The 21,261-nt window shown below is 41.7% G+C and overlaps 1 protein-coding gene across 1 annotated transcript in view; it reads right to left on the bottom strand.

Moving 5' to 3' along the window:
* Positions 1 to 16,274, bottom strand: part of FBN2 (fibrillin 2) — a 173,808-nt gene extending 157,534 nt beyond the window's left edge. Inside the window, exons 1-5 of the mRNA XM_075019653.1 lie at positions 15,627 to 16,274; positions 14,645 to 14,727; positions 10,861 to 10,959; positions 10,204 to 10,302; positions 7,666 to 7,761 (exon numbers count right to left, since the gene is read on the bottom strand). Coding sequence (XP_074875754.1) covers positions 7,666 to 7,761; positions 10,204 to 10,302; positions 10,861 to 10,959; positions 14,645 to 14,727; positions 15,627 to 15,850 — 601 coding nt within the window. The 5' untranslated portion in view covers positions 15,851 to 16,274. The remainder of the gene's footprint in view (positions 1 to 7,665; positions 7,762 to 10,203; positions 10,303 to 10,860; positions 10,960 to 14,644; positions 14,728 to 15,626) is intronic.
* Positions 16,275 to 21,261: the final 4,987 nt, after the last annotated feature.

Here is a 21,261-nt window from a genome sequence, read left to right as displayed (position 1 = left end):
ATAGTGCCAGAGTCCTGTAATCCTAGTAGCTCCTGATATCTAAGAGCATGAAAGCAGCTTTCTGAATTTGCCCTTCAGAACTACTGTAATCCATCAAAGATTGATGTATGCAAATATCTACAGGTCTGAACCTGTATGAGGAAGAGGAGTTCTCTGAACAGGGACTGCACTTCAGCTGTATGCATTATAAACATCTAATGACACCTCTGGTCTCAAACAAACGATGAGAGTATCTATCAGGTTCTTCTAACATAGATAAGCTGACTTATTTTCCTGAATCAGGCACTTATCTGTCAAATAAAATTTTACCTCTTATTGCTGCAGGTAGTTCTGTCTTACTATCCCCAAGAGAAATTAGAGGTGTACTTTTTTATTTTAAACTGAAGCTTTTTTTTTAAATAATATCACCACTGTGGCATTTGTTTATAATCATCTTTCTACTATGTGTGGAAAAAGCTGACAGAAATCTTTTTTAAAAGAAAATTTAGAAAATGTAGGAAAGCATGGTGAAATTTGAAAATTTTAGGAAGATTCATATTTTGTAGAATGTTATACTACCACTAACTTATTTTTCATTAAATTGATTAAGCTTAATTGGTGTTAGTTAAATTAGACTTGAAGTTGATGATGTAACTCTTATGTTACATGACGAACACCCTGTGTCAGTTGGACTGTGTAGTTAAGAGTATGCTACACTCAACTAGTGTTTCTTTCCTTCACTCAACAGGCCCTGAATGACTCCTTTACAAACTTGCAGAAAATATCTCAAGACCACATGCTCCACTTCCGAATGGCTAAAAGCAGACTGAAAAGGAATTAAACTGAGTATTCAGCAGGGAAGTATTCCACTTACTGTGCACTGAATAAAAAAAAAAAGACATCCAGGACACATGGCCCTGTGGCAAGAAGAAAGGAAGAATGCTGACTGATATTTGAGAGCAGCATTTAGTAATTGTTTTTTATTTAATCCTACTGCCTTCCTTTCCTCCTGCCTTCCCTAACATGCTCTGCATTTTCATTTATTCTCACTCTCACTCCTAGAGCATGCAATACTCAACAGTCTTCCACCACCTTAATAAAACAGGCAGGATGACCCCCTTAGTTAAAACCTCAGACTGAAACTCAGGATATTTGATTGATTGCTAAGTCTGCTGAAGCTTCCCTGGTCAGCCTTCAACAAGTAACAGCCTCACGTGTCTCAGCCTGTCTTGGGGGCAGGGAAGAGAGCAAGAATACTTCCTTTGTCCGGTTAGCTCTTCAGAGCGGAGACCCGCTCGTGCATATACACACACATCCTACCCCACATAAAGAACCTCTATTTCAGTTCAGGCTAATAGTAGCCACTATAAAGCAAAATCCAGCAAAATCTAAAAGTTACATTCTCACAACTCCTACAAAGAGAGAAGAGCTTATTGATCAGAAGAGCATTTTTGCTGTTAAGCACCTGAATAAAGTTTATAGTCATTGGGGAACAGCTAAAATAAACCAAACAACTTGAGAAAAAGTGCAGGACCTTTTAGAACTGCTTGTGCAGCAGTATGCTGTGGCTGGCAGAAAGGAAACCTCTTGAACATAACTTGCCATAGCCTGCATGGCAAGAAGTTCTGGAGTTTACGAGACTACAAGGGTAAGACCAAATATACAAGATCTGAATATATCCCCCAAAAGTTTTCACTTCTCGTGGTACTGCTACCATCAACAGATACGGAAAAGTTGTGTAAAGTTACAAGATGTTTTGAATACCTGTCAGAGGAAAGAGTAGTTTCTGAAATAACTTCGTCCCCTCCTTGCTTCATTTATGCCTAATCACTGTCAGTTAAGCACACACAAGCATCTTCAGCACCACTAAAGACTAAACATGAATTGCATGTCTTCTTTATAATAAAAATGTATTTGAGAAGTATTGAGTCCTATATAAAATTGTGTCACTTTGCTATATGAGTGTAATTTTATTCATACATATTATCCCAAAATATTTTTATAACTTTTAAGTGCCAATCAGTTTCTTCAGCACAGCTCCACTGCTGTTTTCTTTGCTCTTTCCTTGTTTGCCTCAGTTACTACATACTGTTGACACTTTCACTGAGAATGCTTTTTGCTTCCTCCTACCCCTTTCTCTGTACTCTTGATTAGCTTCTTCATCCTCTTCCCAGCCCAGCTTGAAGAAAACCTTTGTTTTCTTTTTTGGTCTTTTTCCCCCTTTTTGTTCTAGTGTCCTTAGACATAGGATCATTACTGATTGTTTTCCTATCAGCAAGCATCAGATGAAGGTAACTGATTTCAAATATAATATTAGATGTATGCTCTCCTACCCCACAAAATGAACCTCTATTTCAGTTACACCCTCTGCCTCCAACCTTTTTCTCTATCCTCTGCAATATCCTGTTCTCCAACACCAGGGACACTCACTTACTCTCTTGCTGTCCCTCCTAGGACTCTTCAGTTGCATGGACCAAGATCTTGTAAGCATTGCAGAACTGGCATAAAAACTGCTGCCTTGCACAGAGGAGGGTTTCTACTGACTACCTGTCTGCATCTGGGCAGAGCCTTCCCTATTAACCCAGTAAGAACCCGCAGGGAGACAGCTACCCCCATCACTCATTTACTGCATCTGTCATGAGGTACAGGCTCTCAGCTCCTTTGGTAGACAGAAATTCCAAAATTCAGACAGTCAAAGAAAGTGTCCAGATGCTTGTACTGGGAATACCACGTGTAACCAACACATTGGGCTAAGACACATTAGCAGCAGTTTTCCTGAGAACAACCCAAAAGCTCCCCCCTTTCATAAGTTCTCACACTATATTCAACTATGACATTTCTTCATTTTTCCTCTTTTCTCATCTGCCCAAGCTTGACAGCTTCATCTGGAATCCTCCCCCTTCTTCAAAAAGATATTCTTCCCAAGCTATGCAGTTCTACACAGTCCAAACCATTTTGCTTCCCATTATAAGTCACAGGTACAGAGTAAGCGAGCACTGTTCTTTCTCATTCTACACGGGATGAAGGCAAACTTAGATCAGTGACAGGATTCTCCTTTCCCACTGCTTCTTCCTCCCTTTAACCCATGATTAAGAAGGAAGAAAACATCATTGCTCTTCCACAGCTTCATACCACTACAGATCATCAATTTAAAAAATGCACAGGCCATTACAAATACCATTTGCACAGACAGTCTTGAGAAACCAAAGGAACTGGTCATGCTAGAGAAAACCACTCTTATGTGTACAACTGAGCATGAGGCCTCTTAATCAATCCACTTTTTTTTTTTTCCAATTATTTTTCACTGGGAAGAATTCAACAGCAAAATTTCAACATCTATTTTTTTCTTAAAAAACACCAACCCAACGTGACAAAACAGACAAAATCAAATGCTTGAATCTTGTGTTTACAAATCAAAGACAAGAAACTGACAAAACCAACACACTTTGATAGAAAATGTAAAAGGTCATTGTATTTATCAGAAAGAATAAAGCACAAGGTCTCAAACAGGTTCTGCTTTCTTGTTAACCCAGCAGCAAGTCTCAAGTTAAATACTGTAATCATGCCAGTCATTAGTTACTGCTCAGCCTCCTGTCTCCAGCCCGGAAATTAGTCTGCTCAAAGCCCAGATAGCTGAACAAGCAGTCACGTTTTATCATATAACTGAGGCTGGGAGGCCAATCTGAAGGAAAGCTACATATGTTCTATATTAGGAAGAAAATACCTAATTTAAAAGAACTTAATTTACGGAACAATAAAAAGTACGCAATTAAAAGACAGCTATGTAAAAAAAATAACAAAACAAAATCTCTCATAACTCTGATGTGATTTGCAAGGGAAGTTCACAGAACCATAAACTATAAAATATTACTTAAAGAGTTATGAACCGTTGCTAAATTCAGTTTAAAATTAAACTATAGAGGCATTTCTTAGTATAAGGCAACTACTGCAACCAACAGATGAAGAAATCATTGCCTTTTGCATTTTGTTCGAAAGCATAAACTTATTAGGTTAAAAGTGTAAATTACAAATTGCTATTGAACTGAATAGGTATTTCAGGTATCTTTTACAGTTTTTTCATGTACTCCAGCTCATGTAAAGCATAAAAAAATTAACATTTACAGTTACTATACTAAAGACTTTTTATAGTCATGACCAAGGTATACTACAGGAGCCATCTTTCTTTAACTGAATAATAGTACAATAAATTAATAACTTCTTCTTTTTTTGAGAATGTCTAGGCTACACCAAGCTAAGAGACTAGGTGAAATTTTACTTAGCCCTGTCCACTGTTGTAAGAGTATATTGTGTTAGATTAGATATCCAGATTACATATGCAATTATAGGCACTACATATATGTTATATTTTTGTGACAATGACAGAAGCAAATTTGGCTTCCTACCTCCAGTTTCCAGTAAGGAAATGTAAACTTTCAATTATAACAACTCCATTTCCAAATAACCCTGTAATGTATCTTAAATCTTGTATAACAATAGCATTGTACACATAGAATTGAAAGGCTAAGACTTTCAAGGACAGCTAAGAAATACGGAAGCCAAAATACTGGTGTTCAATTCCTTGACGTGGCTTGAATTCTGCAGCTTTAAGTTTCACAATGAATTGTAAGAAAGCAAACTTCAATGCTTTCATCACCACAAAAGTTAAGTTACAATACCCATAGGTACTACAATCTTTTAAACAAGTCAACCTATTTCAAGTATAAGTGTTGTTATTAAAAACTTTGAGCCATCATCACAGCTGGAGCCTGTCATATCTATTAACATGATTCCACAGTCCTGAATCTAGTCAGACAATAGAAGCAAATAACCAGGAATGATTGCTTCTATCTGGGACAAAACCCCAGCTTACCAAGTTGTATGCCAAGAAATAAAAAAATATCTGAATGCAATCCATTTAAAAAAAAAAAATCAATTTGCAATATTACAATTCTATCCCGTTACAGTTCATCAGCTATAACTATCATTCATCTTGGATACATAGCTTAGTCTGCTGAATTTGGACAAACGTAAGCTCCATCTGAACTAAGGCTCAAACTATAAAGCAACCTAAAACATTGTCCAATCCCTTAAAAATCCATCCTAAACTGACAGACTTGGTAGTCTCTTATTTTAGCTCAAAGGCAGGTGTACATTCTACACAGACATATTTCTGAAAATGGCTGTAAATATTAACAGTTTTTAAGAGAATGTTGCTTTGTTGCTTGTGACATCTAGTGCGTATACAAAACAGCCTGGAAGAGCAAAGAGAAACTCCTGCTTTTTCAGTGTTTTGTTTAGTCATTGCCTTCATCTACATGGAAATATTTCCCTTTCACAGTCAACAAATGTAAAAAAAATAAAAGGTGCAAGATATTTTCACAATTTATATACAGCTTTGAGCGCTTCAGAGCTGAATCTGAAACAGAGAATTCCACAGGATTCCCTTCAGAAGCCATTGCTAAACACATGAATGACAAGATGGTGTTTGGGAGCATCCAGCATCAGTTTACCAAGGGCAAAGGGCATCACTGCTTTCAACCCTGAGGCCACCGATGCCGAGGATGAGGAGAGGGCAGGGGAAGTTGCTTGACTTGGGCAAGGCTTTTGAGACAGGCTCCTACAGAGAGACTGTGATTGCTGAGATACAGGCTGAATAAGTGAACAATAGATAAAGGGAGTGGAAAATTGGCTGGACTGCTGCCTCCAAGTGTTGTGATCAGCAACGTCCAGCTAGAGGCCAGGAAACCAGTGCAGTTCCTCTGGGGTGAGTACCAGGACAAATAACAATTTAATGTCTCCATTAACAACCTGGGTGGTGGTACAAGAGTGCACTCTCAGCAAGAATGCAGATGACACCAAATCTGGGGCACCAGTCAATATGCTGGCGGGCAAGGCTCCTACTCAGGGCGATCCAGACAGCTTAGAAAAAATGGGCAGACAGTTATCTCATGAAGTTCAGAAAAAACAAAGGAAGTCCCACCTCTTGGATGGAATAACCTGACGGAACAACATAGGCTGGAGGCTGACTGCCTGCAAAGCAGCTCTGAGAAAAGGATTAGGGGGGTCCCAGTAGACAACCACCTGAACACAAAGCAGCAGCGTACTCTTGCAGCAGAGAAGGCCAGCTGCACGGACTGTATCAGGACAAGCATGGCATCTAATCCACGGAAGTGGTCCTTCACCTCCATTTGGCACTTGTAAGACTGCCTGAGTACTGCGTCCAGTTTTGGATTCCCAATACAAGAAAGAAACAGACATACTGAAGAAAGTCCAGGGGAGGGCCACCAAATTGGTCAGGGAGCTAGGGAATGTGCCTTGTGTGCAGAAGCTGAGGGACCTGAGTTCATCCAGCCTTAAGAAGAGAAGGTTTCAAGGGGACTTTATTGCTGCCTGTAACTACCTGTTCAGAGGATACACAGAAATTGAAGCCAGACTCTTCTTGGAGGCTCGCAGCAAGCAGACAAGAGGTAACAAATAATATAAGCTGGAACATACAAAATTGCAATTAGATATTAGGGTTTGGGGTTTTTTTGTTTTTTTGTTTTTTTTTACCATGAGGGTGGTCAAATACTGGAACAGGTTGTCCAGAGATGTTGTGGAATCTCCATCCTTGAAGGTGTTCAAAACCTGACTGGCCATGGACCTGAGCAGGCTGATCTGATTAGACCTGCTTTGAGCAGGTATTGGACTAGGTGGCCTGTGGAGGTCCTTTCAGAGTCAAATTATTTTGTCAATCTAAGAAGTCTACTTCCGCCCTAAGTGGGCATCTCGTCCACTGCTAACGTGAATGAAGAATGTGATTGTCTATTTTCTATTAATGCAAATGATCCCATCCTCCTTTTTAGTATTGACAACCTTTTGAATATTTTAAAGGAGTAAGATAACAACGCATACTAGTAGCCAGCATTTCACACTACGGTTGCTCAGTTCTTCAGTACCCTTTTTGATGAGAACATGTATTCACAAACACACCAACTTGGATAAAGACAAGGAAGAATATTTATGCTAAGCTCTTCAGCATCGTCTTTGATTATTATTGAAACCTTCATGTTTAAGGATGTACAACATTACTGGTTTGATAAGCAATCCTCACTATATCCACTCATTAAAAATCCATTCTAAATAGAGAAGGATTTGCATTACACTTGTCAGTTTGATGCACAGAGTACGTTCTACAATTACATCTAATGTTGAGCTGTTCGACATGACTATATTTCCACAGTCTTGGCTTCAAAATACAAACAATGCTCTGATTCATTAGAAAGCAAGAAGTATAGATTTCTGAGAGTGGAAGCGGGTTTACTCTAAATCACTATATATGGACTTAGTGACTGAATCCTGCAAGTGTAGTTACACTCACACAATTCTAACACCATCAGCAATTTTGCTGTAATGTTATTTCACAATAACATTAGAGCAAAAGACAACTCAACTTTTAACTATTGTATGAACAAAATAAGCAGCCTAAATTAGCTCAAATTCCTACCAATTGTGACAGCTTTGTTACTTGCCAATCTGAAATGTGGCTACCAGACTTAAAAGGAAGATACTTTCTAAAATTACAAATAACAAATGGTTTACTGGAAGCTTGCTGGCTCAGCCGGAAAACACACAGCACAAAGTATGTACATACTGTATTGTTGTATACAACTGCTCACAATTTCCCTCCTTATTTATTTTTTTTACCTCTTTCACACTGAGGGCCAGTAAATCCGTAGACACATGCACAGCGATTAGGTCCAATACACCGTCCTCCGTTCTGGCAGCCATTTTCACAGACAGCTTCAATTAACAAAAAGAAGTTTTAAATGTTGTAGTAATGATATTTCAAAGATTACCACAGGTGGTATTCAAAAGTAGGTTTTTTCCTCTCAACTGCTTTAAGTCTTTCTGGACTTGAAGATCAAACTGATCTCCTTCCTATCCATCATCACCAACAATAATGATTGTTCAAGTAAAATTCCATTAACCCAAATTCCATTAGCACCTGTTTAATGCCAATTGCAAGCAGCTGTTTAATTAATCATGTTCAGCACTGATTCTTAGCACGTGTTTAACTGAAGTCTATTTTTAAACAGTTGTGCAGCTCTAGTCACTAATCGTAAGAACTTCAATTCATCACTGAAGCTAGCAGATAAACACTCAGCTATTTTGAGGGGGTTTTAAGCGTATGAAGTTGTGCTATTCAGTCACAACAGCAACAAACCTTTCAAGAAGGGAGACCTGGGGAATCCAAGAGACAGATAATTCAGCTCTCAGAGTTGATTCTGCTGGCAGAAGGATGTTTAGAGCAAGGGAAAAGACTTACCAATTTAACTCATCTTTAAGTACCTTCAAAAACTGTGTTTCCTAAAAGATCCCAACAAGAAATAAAATGGGTTTTGTGGGGTATAAATCCACAATATATATAGACGGAGAAGGTACTTTACAGCTGTGGGACTTGGGAGCACCCACTCATGCTATTTATCACCAATGTGAATCAAGAACAAAGCCTCCTGTCAAAGCACTGACATCTTCTCAATTTGAAAGGAAGACAGTTCTCCAGTGAGGCTGAAAAACACTGTTAAAAGAGTGCCTTAACTAACTAATTCCATCTGTTTTCAGGCTCACTGCTTCCAGGATATATACCCTTGTTCAGAATTGGCACATGTTCCAAATCAAAGTATTTCACCTTAAAGGACAGCCCCACCATTTTTAAGTGGCTCTGAACAACGGCAAAGAGATTTGGGTCTAGAATTCTCTAGGCTGCCTTCCTACGCAGGTCTCCCCAGTCAGAAGGTGGCATTTGTTACGTATTTGAGGATGCAGTGCAAAAGAACCTCAGCAACCTAGAGAAGGTAAATATTTCAAACTGGAAAAAACGTACATGTGCCTCCTATATCACAATGGGGAACATAAAATATACTGTTCTGTCGAAACATGATGAAGCCTTACTTCTTATCAAGAACTATAAAAATGAATTACTTTTTACTGCAAATGCATATCTTATGTATAAAATGAAGATACTTCTCTGCACGCGTTACATTAATGAATTAATGGACAATGCCACTTCAGTGAGATAATTAACTGGAGATTTATCCTGGAGATAAATAACAGGAGATTTAAGACACAATTACATTTTAGTAAAAAGAAATAAGGACTTATTTACATTTTTCAGACATTCATTCCATATTGTGTCTAGAAGACAAATACTCCACCTTACTTGACATCTTAACTGTCCTGTATGCTGAGACCAATCTCCACAATTTGTTCAGATTTTCTGGATTGCTTTAGAGTCACTGCTTGAAAATTCAATCCTCATTTATTCACTGGAAATATGGCCCATCGGAGAGCGTTCAGGTGTTGACCCAATATTTCAAAATTAGCAGGAAGGGGCCAGCAACTCTTAAAAGTGAATCTCACTGTGACTACGGTCACATTTTAGGATTACCATTATTACCTAAAATTTTAGAGAATTTTATACATGGAGAAATAATGCAAGAGCAAGACTGCTCTCCAGTATTTGCAAAAACGACTAAGACAAAGGGATGTTCTTCCACACTATTCAGTCTAACTGTTCTTTGCAGACCTGCCTTTTGTTTGTCTCTGGTTCCTTCAGACCACCTTCAGCAATTAATTTCTCAGCTCATTAGTAGCCAGCTGGCCTCAAAATACAGTTTGAGTCTTTCTTCATCCCCGCAGACTTTAGTGATATTTATTGTTTGTCAGATTTGTAGAGCTTGTAAACACTGTACTGTGATAGGCAGAGCTTTGCAAGTAACTGACTTTCTAGCTTGTCTGCCAAACCAAAAAGGTATCCAAATGCTTGAACCATATTTAGTCTTTTTCCTTAGTCAATTAGAACACAGAAAAACATGCTTTAACCTAGCATTTAGGCTATTCTTTTGAGATGGAGAAACTTTGTCAAAGAGAATGAAAAATTAGCGATCACCTGGTAAGAAAAGGAGAGTGGGGTGTATACTGACATTGCTCCCAAAGGATCTTCCAAAACTATTTGCTCAATTTGATCCCTAATTTGAATTTTAGAGAATACAAATGCACTTCATGCATGAACTGACTTTCAGCTAAACACTATACCCCGAAACAGCAATAAATTTCTCACAGACATTTCACTATATTTTGGCATATTGCCTTTTTTATCCTCCCACTCTACCTAAAGCACAAAGGCTACCTTGCAGGACTTAATGTGGATTTAATTTTAGATGCAACAGAGCAGTTACTTACGCTGCCCACAGTAAGTTCCAACGTAGCCTTTCTGGCAGTGGCACCGGTCGTCCATGCACGTGCCGCCGTTCAAGCACCTGATGCTGCACTGTTGTACTGCTGTGGAACCCAGGCAGAGAGATAACCGGTGTTAGGCAAAAATGCCACATTGGGAAGCAAATGTGGATAAAAACCAAGACAGGTAGACATGAGTTTCATACAATATATGCTACGTATTTAAGCGGACACTCAGGTATTCTTGCAATCAAAGCCATCCCAGCTGTAGCTATTAGCCAGCCATTAGTTTAAAAGCAACCACAAAGACTTTTTTTAGAGTTTTCCATGACTATATTTAGCAACTTAGAGCTTTTAGCTATCATGGAGGCTGTACACTCTTCATTTCTTAGGAAAATCGACTTGATGAAAATGTTAATAACACACACTTATTTATCTCTTTAAACACATATTTTTTTCAGTTTGTCACAGAGCGTGAACAGGCACACTTGGTAATCAAACTATCAAAAACTAGAGATATACCACAGTGTAAATTACATGCATGTATGCAGTAACAACAAGTTATTTTTAAAGAATTTACGCAGTAGTTATTTTTGAGTTGACAGTCAAAGAGAATTACTTAAAATGAGATCTCTAATGAAAATAAATACAGGAAGTCCTTACTAGATTTCGATCCACAAGTAGGCGATATTTGTCCACTTGCACAAGTGCACATATTAGGACGGGAACAAAATCCATCACCACAGCTATTTCTACAAATTGCTGAGGAAGAACACAATGAAAAAGACAGTGATTAACAGTAACCTTAGTCTTAAACTACAGGAAAAAAAAGCTAAAAGTATGTTAACAGCTTCTTTAAAAAATACAAAACAACATTTGAATGCTCACTTCATTGGGACAGTAAATATACATGCAAAAGTAATTTTAAGTTAAATAAAGCAAACTGAATTTTGGTATAATCAGTATCTCTGACAAATTTAAAGACAAACAGAATCGAATATGGCGTATTCAAACACTGGTCTGACCACTGAAACCAGATCATCAACTCTTTCCCTAATTAGAAATACCAGCCTATTACACAAGTAATGTAAAATTATTAAAATTATATCTTTTAGACCACAAGACCTATAGAAAACTTTACCACGAATCCAAGATTTGAATGAATATAAACAATAGAGATCATAAATGTCAATTTATGGTATGGCTTCTCTCTTACAATGGCTTTTTCAGAGGCATATTAGGGTCTCTCTTTTCTAAGATTACCCATTCTTTACACAAAGCTGTTTTGTGGGAAGTCAATGTCCAAATGCTGGGCTTTGCAGATTTCGTGTAGTCTCCCTAAACAGAGTTTTCTGCACTCAAGTATTTCCACAGTGTCATTTAGAAACCAACTTTATAAAAATCTCAGGGAAGCCTGTCCACACCATATCATGTGTGCATAACACACACATTGCTGTGCTATCCTCTGATGCATCAAAGTTGTGCCTTCCCTTCTCACTCACCAGCCAAGGGAGCTCCATTGCACAAAGGAATGACAGAACCAGGAAAGAGTTAAAGCCTAAATCCAGATTCTAAAGGACATCCACATGGATATGTCTAAATAATCCACTGGAGTAGCAAATGCACCAAAAGACAGCCTGAAACATTAAGAGCCAATATGGCACCGGAGGACCTCAAAAAACACATACCGTGCAAGAGACAGCTTGTAAAGCAAAAAAAACCCAACCAAGAATCACAGTTTCTTCGTAAACGACTGGGGGGGCATTGAGAGAATCAAACCATCTGGAAGCAGATCAGGACTACAAAAGGAACAAATACCCCTGGTAGATAATTTGCCAAGAATATACTGACAACCTAAAAAAAAAGGTCTATATACATTAAAAGGAAAGAAAAAAACCACGCACCTGGCCATATACATACAAAAGGAAGAAAGCAGAGGTAAGACCTTTCCCAGAATGCTCGTGCTCCATTTCTGATTTAGAAAAACTTGCGTTAATGAGCTGCAACTCCCATAAGGAAGCAAATTGTTTTCTTGTACCACTATAGAATTCAAATATGTCCCCTGCAGAATTTACACACTCCCTTTTGCCCTTTCTCTACCAAATCAGAAGCTCCGTACCGAGGCCAAACATGATCAAAACAGACCAGATTTTGTAAACCCGCACCCTCCTTGGCATACTCCAATAAAGGCCACATTTTCTTTACAAGAAAGGAGTAGAGAAAGCCACATTGGTGGTCCACTGATACCAGTCTTTGGGCATCAAAAAGATGCCATGTGGATCATCTACATTTATCGTTAAATTCCTCTGCAACTATGCCCTAAATATGAAGGCATGAGAGGGGAAAGAGTTTGTGGGATTTTGATATTCAGCTGAAATTAGAGACATACCACTGACTGATATGAAATACTTTTTCCATTAGCAGACATAAAAGTGAGAAACGGGACCCAGATTTAGAGCACTTGACAAACACAGGGAACAGGGCTGTTTTCCTTATGCCACTGGTCAGTCCGTCTTTACACAATGTAGCTCAATCTCCTGAGCAAGTGAGGTCTACATTTAGACAATTTCCTTAGTTTATTATCTGTTAGGGAATAATTTTTTGTCAACTGAAAGCCCTATAGCTGAAAGCACAGTCTAAATATGCTTTCATCAGTACAGTTTATTTTATCTAAAGAAAAAGGAACCCAACCGGACTTTTGTTTTCCAGATAAAAGATCCCTTTTAATCATAAATATGTCACAGACCACCACCAACCATCATCACGTTATCAACTGAAAACACTGTAAGGTCAGAATGGTTTCCTGTTGACCTACCACTAGCTCACAGACCTCTCTTCATGAAATAATACTGTAAAACCACCAGTTACAATCTGCACTAATTATAATCAACGGATTTCCAACAAGAAGTTTGCTAGCTTGTTGGTCATCCTGTGCAGGAGGCTTCATCTGGCTAAACAGCTCTAGCTAGAGGGACCATCATCTCAACAAATGTTTCATGGGAGCATAGAAATCTGTGCTTTCAAACCTTCGTTTCAAAAAACAAATAGAGAAGTGTCACAGCTAGTCTCACAGGTCGTCTGGCAAAATCATTCACCCTTCAAACATGTTAGAGAGCCACAATTAAGCTCCAGTGAGTAAAGAGGAGCTAAAAGATGTCCTTTGTGCACATGCATTAACAGTAACTCAAAGGTTATTGTGGATGTGAAGAGAGCTGAGACCGAGGTCTTTAAGAGGCACTGAGAGTCACAGTTTAAGGATAATTTATAAGGATTTCTGAAAGCACCTCGCTCCATCATTGTCTCTCCCTAATTTCATTTGAGCTAGATACCCAGCTGAATTTGAAGAACCTATCAACAGTATATTAGGCAGCCTAAATCCATTTTAAAAACTCCAGTTTACATTTATCAGTGACGCATGGCAGAGTCATAAGAAATATCAGCAAGGCAAATTTAGTCCTGTAAAATGAATAGATGTGAACAGGCTGATAGTCCTGAATGATAAGGCAAGGACCCAAAAGTCACCTTTAAGTTTGGCAGATCTTGGCTTACCACCTGTTCGTTTCCTACTTTAGTCCTGGAAGGCTGTAGTCTGTTAGATAGAGTATTACAAAGATGTCCATTGCTTACATAAAATTTAGGGCAGTACGTTCTTGAACCTGAATTCCGTAGCTGAGCATACTTATTAGCAAAAGAGATGGTGACAGGCTAGGATGAATGGGCTCAGACTCCCATTAAAATTCAAGGACTGTAAGAAGCACGTGTCTAATACCAGCTTTTATCTAACAGACAGAAAATTCAACTTAATTCTCCATTTCCTTTCCAGGTAGACAATGTTCCCTAACCAGAGTATTGAGCAGGTTTCCTCCCCCGCTTTTCTCTTTTTATTTGCCAAGCCAGGTCAACACCCACATCTGTCAGCACAGTACCTCTTATGACCAGGCAGTAAGCAGAAGCTACCTGCTTTACAGCTATTAAAACACAACTAAAAATGACAGGCATGAGAATAAGCACCCCAGATGTAAAAAAAGTTTTCCATTTGATTGTCATTCCAAGCCTAGCACAGAAGTTCCACAAAACGTCAGATCTGATTTGCTTTCTATCAAGACCTTTTGGCTTTTTTCGCCTGTTACTATAGTTGATTATTAGTTTTACGGAAGGTTTTTTCCTTTTTCCTTTTTCCTTCGTTGTCATGTTCTTTTCAGAAAACTAAGGGGAGACATGCCTCTCATGAACACACCAAGGAAAATACAGCAAGTAGCCAATCTTTTGATTACAACAAACACAGACCTGTAAATCTACCGTGGTTTTTTCCCCTTTTTCTTAAAAGTAAGGCACAAGACAGCTCTGAATTCTCTTTTCTCACAGTGGATGGAGCAGCAACTCACAGAAGAACATTTATTTTCATTATTACCCCAAGGGCAGTAGAAACTTGAAGTCAGACACTTACGAACAATGCACTGGTTTCCTCCAGGGAGCGTTTTCCACCCAGGGCAACAGTACGAATGGAATCTAGAGCCACACACATTTGGCCTGTCACACAGACAAACAAACAAACAAAGGTATATACAAAAATAGCAATCCGTGTAAACAGAGTCCAAAGTTTTATCTACACACAAGGGAAGAAACCAGCCACATGAAACAAAAAAAAGCCGCGTACAGCAAAGATGCCTAAAAAAATCCTCCCCAAAAGGCAAGAAACCCAGAAGTTCCAGGCCACTTTGTTTTGTATTGGTTCAACTGGTTAGCGTAAAGAGGAGAGGCAGACAACAGCAAGCCACGTTCATCCCCGGTGGAACTCCCGAGGCGATGCAAGGGGATGAGTTTGGCTCCACATTCCTACAGAGTCTTAGCAGTCTTGCTATGAAAACTGGCTTCATGCTGCTGTCTGACACCAGGCGGAAGGGACGACTGCTCATAAGGATCGCGAGGCTAATTCGCACGACCAAGAACTCCCCCAAACGTTAGAAAAAAACAGATTTTGCACAGCTTCCCAGCAGAAGCCAGAGCGAAGAGAACGTCGAAGCAGCTGAATACCGTGACATGCTCGACTACAAAGCCCAACGCGGTCCCTCTGTTAGCTGTAACGCAGCCCCGCACAACGCCTGCTTTTAATACAGCCGCACTAACGAGCAGCCGGTATTTCACAGCCGAGGACAAGACCCCAAGTCCAATTAACGGCAGGTTCCTCGGCCACACAGAGGAGCCGCGAGGGAGGCAAGGCGGGCCGAAGGCAAAACCGAAGACCAGGGCTTCGGCTTTGAGGCAGGCGGGGGGCGGCTGCCGGGAGGGGGCTGCTCGCTGGGGAGCGGGGCTGCGCGCCGCTGCCCGTAGGACCGCCCGCCGGGGCTGGGGCCGGCCGGCAGCGGGGAAGGGCTTTCAGGCTGCGGAAGGCGGAGGCCCGAGCGCGGCGCGGCGCGGCGCGTCCCTACCCGCGGAGCACGTCCTGCTGTCCTCGCCTGCGCACCCGGCCGGCGGCGGCGGCGCTGCCGGCCCCGTCCTCCCGGTACGCGGCGGCCGGGTGGATGCCGCCCGCTCCTCCCGCGGGGCGCACCGGCGGCGGCTTCTGTTGCCCGGCTGCTCCCTGCGCCCAGAGCGCCAGGCAGCCCAGCCACAGGAAGCAGGGCTGCACCCAGGGCCACCGCCGTCTCCCCATCCTGCGGCTGCCCCGGCGGGAAACGGCGGAGGCGGCGGGCGGGGAGCCGGGGAGAGGTGTGCCTGTCCCCCCCCGCCGTCAGCGGGCACGGCTCCGCTCCTCGTCGGGGGAAGGCTTCAGCCGCGGAAACTCTTTCTTCTCTCCTCCCCAGCCTGCCCTGCCGCCGCGGCCGTCAGCGGGACACGCCGATACCAACGGCGGGCTCCACGTTGCATCCCCCCCCTCCTCTCTCTCCGAAGAAAAAGAGGGGGAAGAGAGGCAGCAGCTGACTCGGCGGGGGGGGTTCTCTGCCCCCTCCGAAAAAGGAAATCCCTCGGAACCACGCTGGATTTCCCGAGAAAGAATACGAACAGGAGGGTATTTAACAGCCGCCGCGTCCGGAGAAACGTGCCGAGACGGAGCGAGAGGAGAGCAAAAACCCCTGCCAAGCACAAGGGGCGGTTTTACAGCTGGCGGGCGGTGCGGCAGAGGCCAGGAGGCGGAGGCGGGGCCGGTGCCTCCCGGCCGGTGCGGCGGCGGCGGCGGCCCCGGGGGGAGGGGGCGAGCGGCTCGGCGGCCGCGGGGCAAGGGATGCGGGATGATGCGGATGGCGCTGCCGGCACGGCCGGGCCGGGCCGAGGGGAGCGGAGCGGGCGCCGCTGCCGCCGCACGCGTGGGGCTGCGGCGGGGGCCGGGAAGAGGGGGCGGTGGGCGAGGGGAGGGGAGCCGGGGGACGGCTGCCGGAGAGCCGGGGGTGGACGGGGAACAGATGGAGGGAGAGGCGGCCCGAAAGGGAATTCTGCGCCTTCCCTCGGCGCCCCCCCCCCCCCCAAACCTACGGGAGCTGCACCATGGAATGTATCCGGTCCCGCCTTAGCGGAGAGACTCGTAGGTAAAAGCCCTCCCCGGGAAAGCAGCTGGGGCTCCAAAGAAAGGTCCAGGTGGACGGTGCAGGACGAGGCCCGGCCCGGCAGAGCGAAGCCTTGGGACGGACCCTCCACCCGGCCTCGCAAGGGCGCGGAGCAGGGAGCGGGCGCGGGGCCTCGCCGGGCTCGGGCACGGGAGCGCCAAGCAGGGGCGTCCGGGGGAGGCGGGAACGCGGTCCGCCTTGGATCGGTTTCGCCTCCTGCGGTGGCATTTCGGTCAGCAAGCTGAGAAACCTCTTCGGAACACTCGAAAAGCACCGGGAGCGGAGAGGCGTTGAACGGCGCTAGTTCGCCGTTTCCTGCAAGGGTGGCTTTTGCAAGTTCGCGCCTTACGGTTTTCCTTGTTTTCCTCTTGCTCTTTGTCTCTACTTAGAGCATCTTAAAATGAAAAACAAACAAACAAAAAACCCAAACCCAAACAACCCAGCCTGGTTAATTTCGTGCTTACTCTCTAAGGCCAAACCCGTGCATTTAGCTAGACGTGCTGAATAGTTAGCCACCAGTAAAAGGCAAACAAAAGCGATGAAGACATGTCCCTGCTGAAAGTCCCCGAGCGCTCCCTGTGGGTCTTCCTGATAACAATAGGACACAGCCTGGTTTTGTCAGCTTTTGAGAAGATTTATCGCTTTGAATTACAGCTCTGCGGTCGAGCGCCTCACCAGACATACCATGGCATACTGTGGCAACCAGCGAACTTCTTTTTGGCTTCTACAGCAAACCAAAAAACATGTAGCAGCTTCTTTTAGCTCTATTATCTGGCATGTCTAGTTCTGGAATGAGAAGCAGGAGCCATGTTTTGTTCTCTCCAAAATAAAACCCGCTGGCTAAGAGGTCATTAAAGCATCCCTTATTCGAGTCACTGCCCGAATTTGATGGTCCAGTGGCTCTAACAGAGGCTCCGTTTAAAGATCTATATTCTCATTGATCAGCAGCTGATTTATTTAGATTTGGAAGGTTAGCAAAAATAAGATTGCATGGGAGGGTCTGAATCTTTAAAGGCAAAACCCGGAGAAATTAAGGTATTTAAGGAAGGCACTATTTAATAGAGACAACTGAGTAGAAGAGTTCAGACACTTCATGAATATAGGTGAGGTTTGGAATTTCTTCAACACAGAAGCTGTTAAACCTGTCGTCAGTGGGGTGCGCCTGACAAAGGCAGGGGGTGAGAGAAGGATTCCATGCCTGGTTTTGTGAATAACTATCTAAAGAAAAATGCAAAGAATAAGCAGTCAGGCTACAAAGAATAAAAAGGAAAGAACTGATCCGAGATAAGCATAGGGCCTTGGATATCAGGAAAAACAGAGATAAAGAAGTAATTCCCAGAAGTTAAACAGAGCTACATCTTGAAAAGGCCAGCACAAGAAAATCTAAGGGAAAAAAAAAAATCAGTGAAACAAACAGCAAAAAAAGGTGAACGAGTTACACAGCAGGGACAGGCTAGAAATTAGGGGAAACAAGGTTCAAAGCCAAGATATATATGTAATTTTTATTGTTTGGTTTTGGTTTTTTTTTTACTTTGAAACTGTAGGTGCTGAGCACAGGAACAAAAGCAAACGGTCAGCAGCTATCAGTGATTCGTAAAGTGATTTCTAAAAGTCAGAGTCCCTGATGCTTTCAAACCAGAAGAGGACTAGGTAACACCTTTCTAGAATTTGGAAAGGAACTAGCACACATAACGACAAAACATTGAACAACAGGGAGTCTTAATTCTTATAAGATTGCGATATAAGTGGTCCATAGAAGTATGTGTACACATGAAGTACTTCCCAACAAAGCCATCTTCGTTAGAAAGGGAAGCATTAATACTTTTTATGGGTAGAAGATGCTGATCAGATATCATCTAAAATAATGATAATGTTCTGATCATTCATGTTAGAACAAGATATGTCAAAATTGGAGTAGCTGCACATAAAAGCCACTACAGTGGTCAAGGGAAGAAAACGACTGCTAAAGGATTTAGGTTCTTTCGCTAACAGCATTTCTCTTAAAAAAAAACAGTGAAGGAAGCTAGTAGAACGAAAAAAAAAGTACAAAGTGATGATAATTCACATTAGTGCTACAATTAGAGCAGTTTCTTAGATAAGATGGGAATACAGCTCTGCATTAGAAAAAGTAGAACCTAGAACTATATGTACTTTTAGGATGAAACTACATTTCTTCAGGAAAGATATCATAGGCTTTGTCTCCCACCCCTTAAAAAGCATTTGAATTTGACGATCCCAGAGGTTCCCTCCCATCCTAGTCCCTAGTTGTTATAAAATAGAATAGCTTCTTTCACGGAGGATGCTGTGGTACATTGACATCATGTCACTGATGCAGAAGGATGAATAATGTCTACATTGCTCTTGCTGAAGTTCCACTTCAAGTCTGACCAATCCTGACAAAAAGAGTTCAAAGTGTTACATATAGTGGATGTTCAGGAAACATGCAAGTGTACATTTACATACAGAAAATATTCCCAGAGAAAAACTGAAAATGCGGGTTATTTTAGAATCCACATTTTTCCCACATGCTTGACTTTTTTCTTCCCAAACAAGGATGGGAGTTATTTTTAAGCAAAGGCACTCCTACTATTTTGGCATTTGGAAACAAAGAAAGAATGCAGGCTATCGCTTTGCTAAAGCAAGATCCAAGTAAACTAGATTTCTGGGATGTAAATAATTTCTTTTACTCCAAAAAATGATGTCTCTCAATGGCCACATTTGATTGTCAATTAAAAACATTCTCAGCTATTCATTGCCCTGAACCATTAAAAGCACCCAAAGGTGAATGCCTAGATCAGTACAGGTACTAAAAGTACAAATGGCAAGACAATGTCAGTTTAAAAAACACCACTTTTTTTCTTCTTAATGCTGCTGTCCAAACTGTTGTGTTATTTTCCTTCCACAGCATTAAGAGGAGTTGAATCTATTGTAGACTGGTCCTGTCCTACAGAGAGTTTTCTCTTAAAGTTAATGAGAAAGACTGCAGTATTGGGCCTATCTGCAAGACCATAGAGTGAAAGCAGAAATCACATAAATTACAACACCTATGTGATGTAAAAAGATAAACTTGCCTTAAAGGGGTTTTCAGTAGGATAAAGCTTTTTTGGTTTGTCTGGGGTTTTTTGTTTGGTTGGGTTTTCTGGTTGTTTTGTTTCATGGCTAAGACACTACAGTAAAAATGATATAATTACAAATGTGTGAACTTGTGCTTCTTTACATTTCAGCAGCACGGCCCTATCTTTTCAGGGTTACATGCCGGACACCAGTTTTAGGACTGTAGCGCATGGTGTGGTACAGTCACCAGCTCACATATCTAAGCACTTGGATATATACAGGTACAGGATGCAGTTTGCTGGTCCTTCCACATGGATGTACTGGTAGCAAGGGATGTATCTGAGTGCCTGGCCATACCAAGTATAACAGTATAACAGGAAGTGTTCAGGTTTGGGGCATCATGAGCAATACTTCCTGTTTCCTCCACGGACAAAGGGCTTGAACAATTCTTTCGAGATGCTCTGATATTATTCTAGATAAAAAGTGGTTCAAATGATAAAAATTGTTTGGAAGGGACCAGAACAAACTAAAAAAATCTAGTGATTCAAGCATGTGTACATATTTTGCTTTTTCTTTCTCCTTTTTTGATTACAGCTCAAGTTCCACCTACACAACTGACTTATTCTGTAAAAACAAGTTCCTTACTTGTTAGACATATGCATCTTTACAATATTATTTCGGTATGCCTTACTTTGACAAGAGGGCAAATGCTCTCATCTCTTCTTACCATCACTATTTTGGACCATTCCAGACAGAAACATTTTTTAAATGTGGCAGAGAGCACTAAGAAATAGGAAAATACTCAAAGATGTTAAATGGTGCAGTTATAAAAATGTTGAATGGATGCCTGTGAAGTGCAGTTTGAGCTTTCCTCTTTTTGTTCCACATTTAATAAAGGAAATCACAAAATACCTGACGATTCGCAATAGACCCTAGGCTCCCACATACTAAATCCTATGCAAAATGGGCCAGAGTGGAACTCGGGTTCTGTAAGAACTGAGGCATCTGACTACACTCCTATCCGTATGCTGATGACTCAGTAAAAACACTCATTGCTGATAAACTGTTTTCCTTCAACCAATCTAACATGTCATCCTGTCTTTCTGACATCTCCTGTGAATGTTTAGTTGTTGTGTTAAATGAACATTGTAAATATTGAGATTTGGGACTTGTTGTCTTAAGCCAGTCCTCCTCTTTCTCTATGGAAAAAAAACCCCAGACCAATACAAATCTTGTAAACTTTCTGTTGCTCAGCTTTGTAACTTCCATATCGTCCTTTACTACATCCTCTCTCTCCCTGGAAGCACGCATTCCAGCTGCAACTTCTACCCAGATAAAAAACTGGTTCTGTGTGTGTAATTTTGCACCTTACTTATTGCTGCCTCCTGCTCTGGCCTTACCTGATACAAAAGTCTCTGAGATTACTGCTGACAGGAACATCTCTAACTACAGAAGCTCGCTCTCTCTG

This window comes from Buteo buteo, chromosome Z (assembly GCF_964188355.1).
Source record: "Buteo buteo chromosome Z, bButBut1.hap1.1, whole genome shotgun sequence".
Taxonomy (NCBI): Eukaryota; Metazoa; Chordata; class Aves; order Accipitriformes; family Accipitridae; genus Buteo; species Buteo buteo.
This window is presented reverse-complemented; position numbering and strand designations above follow the sequence as displayed.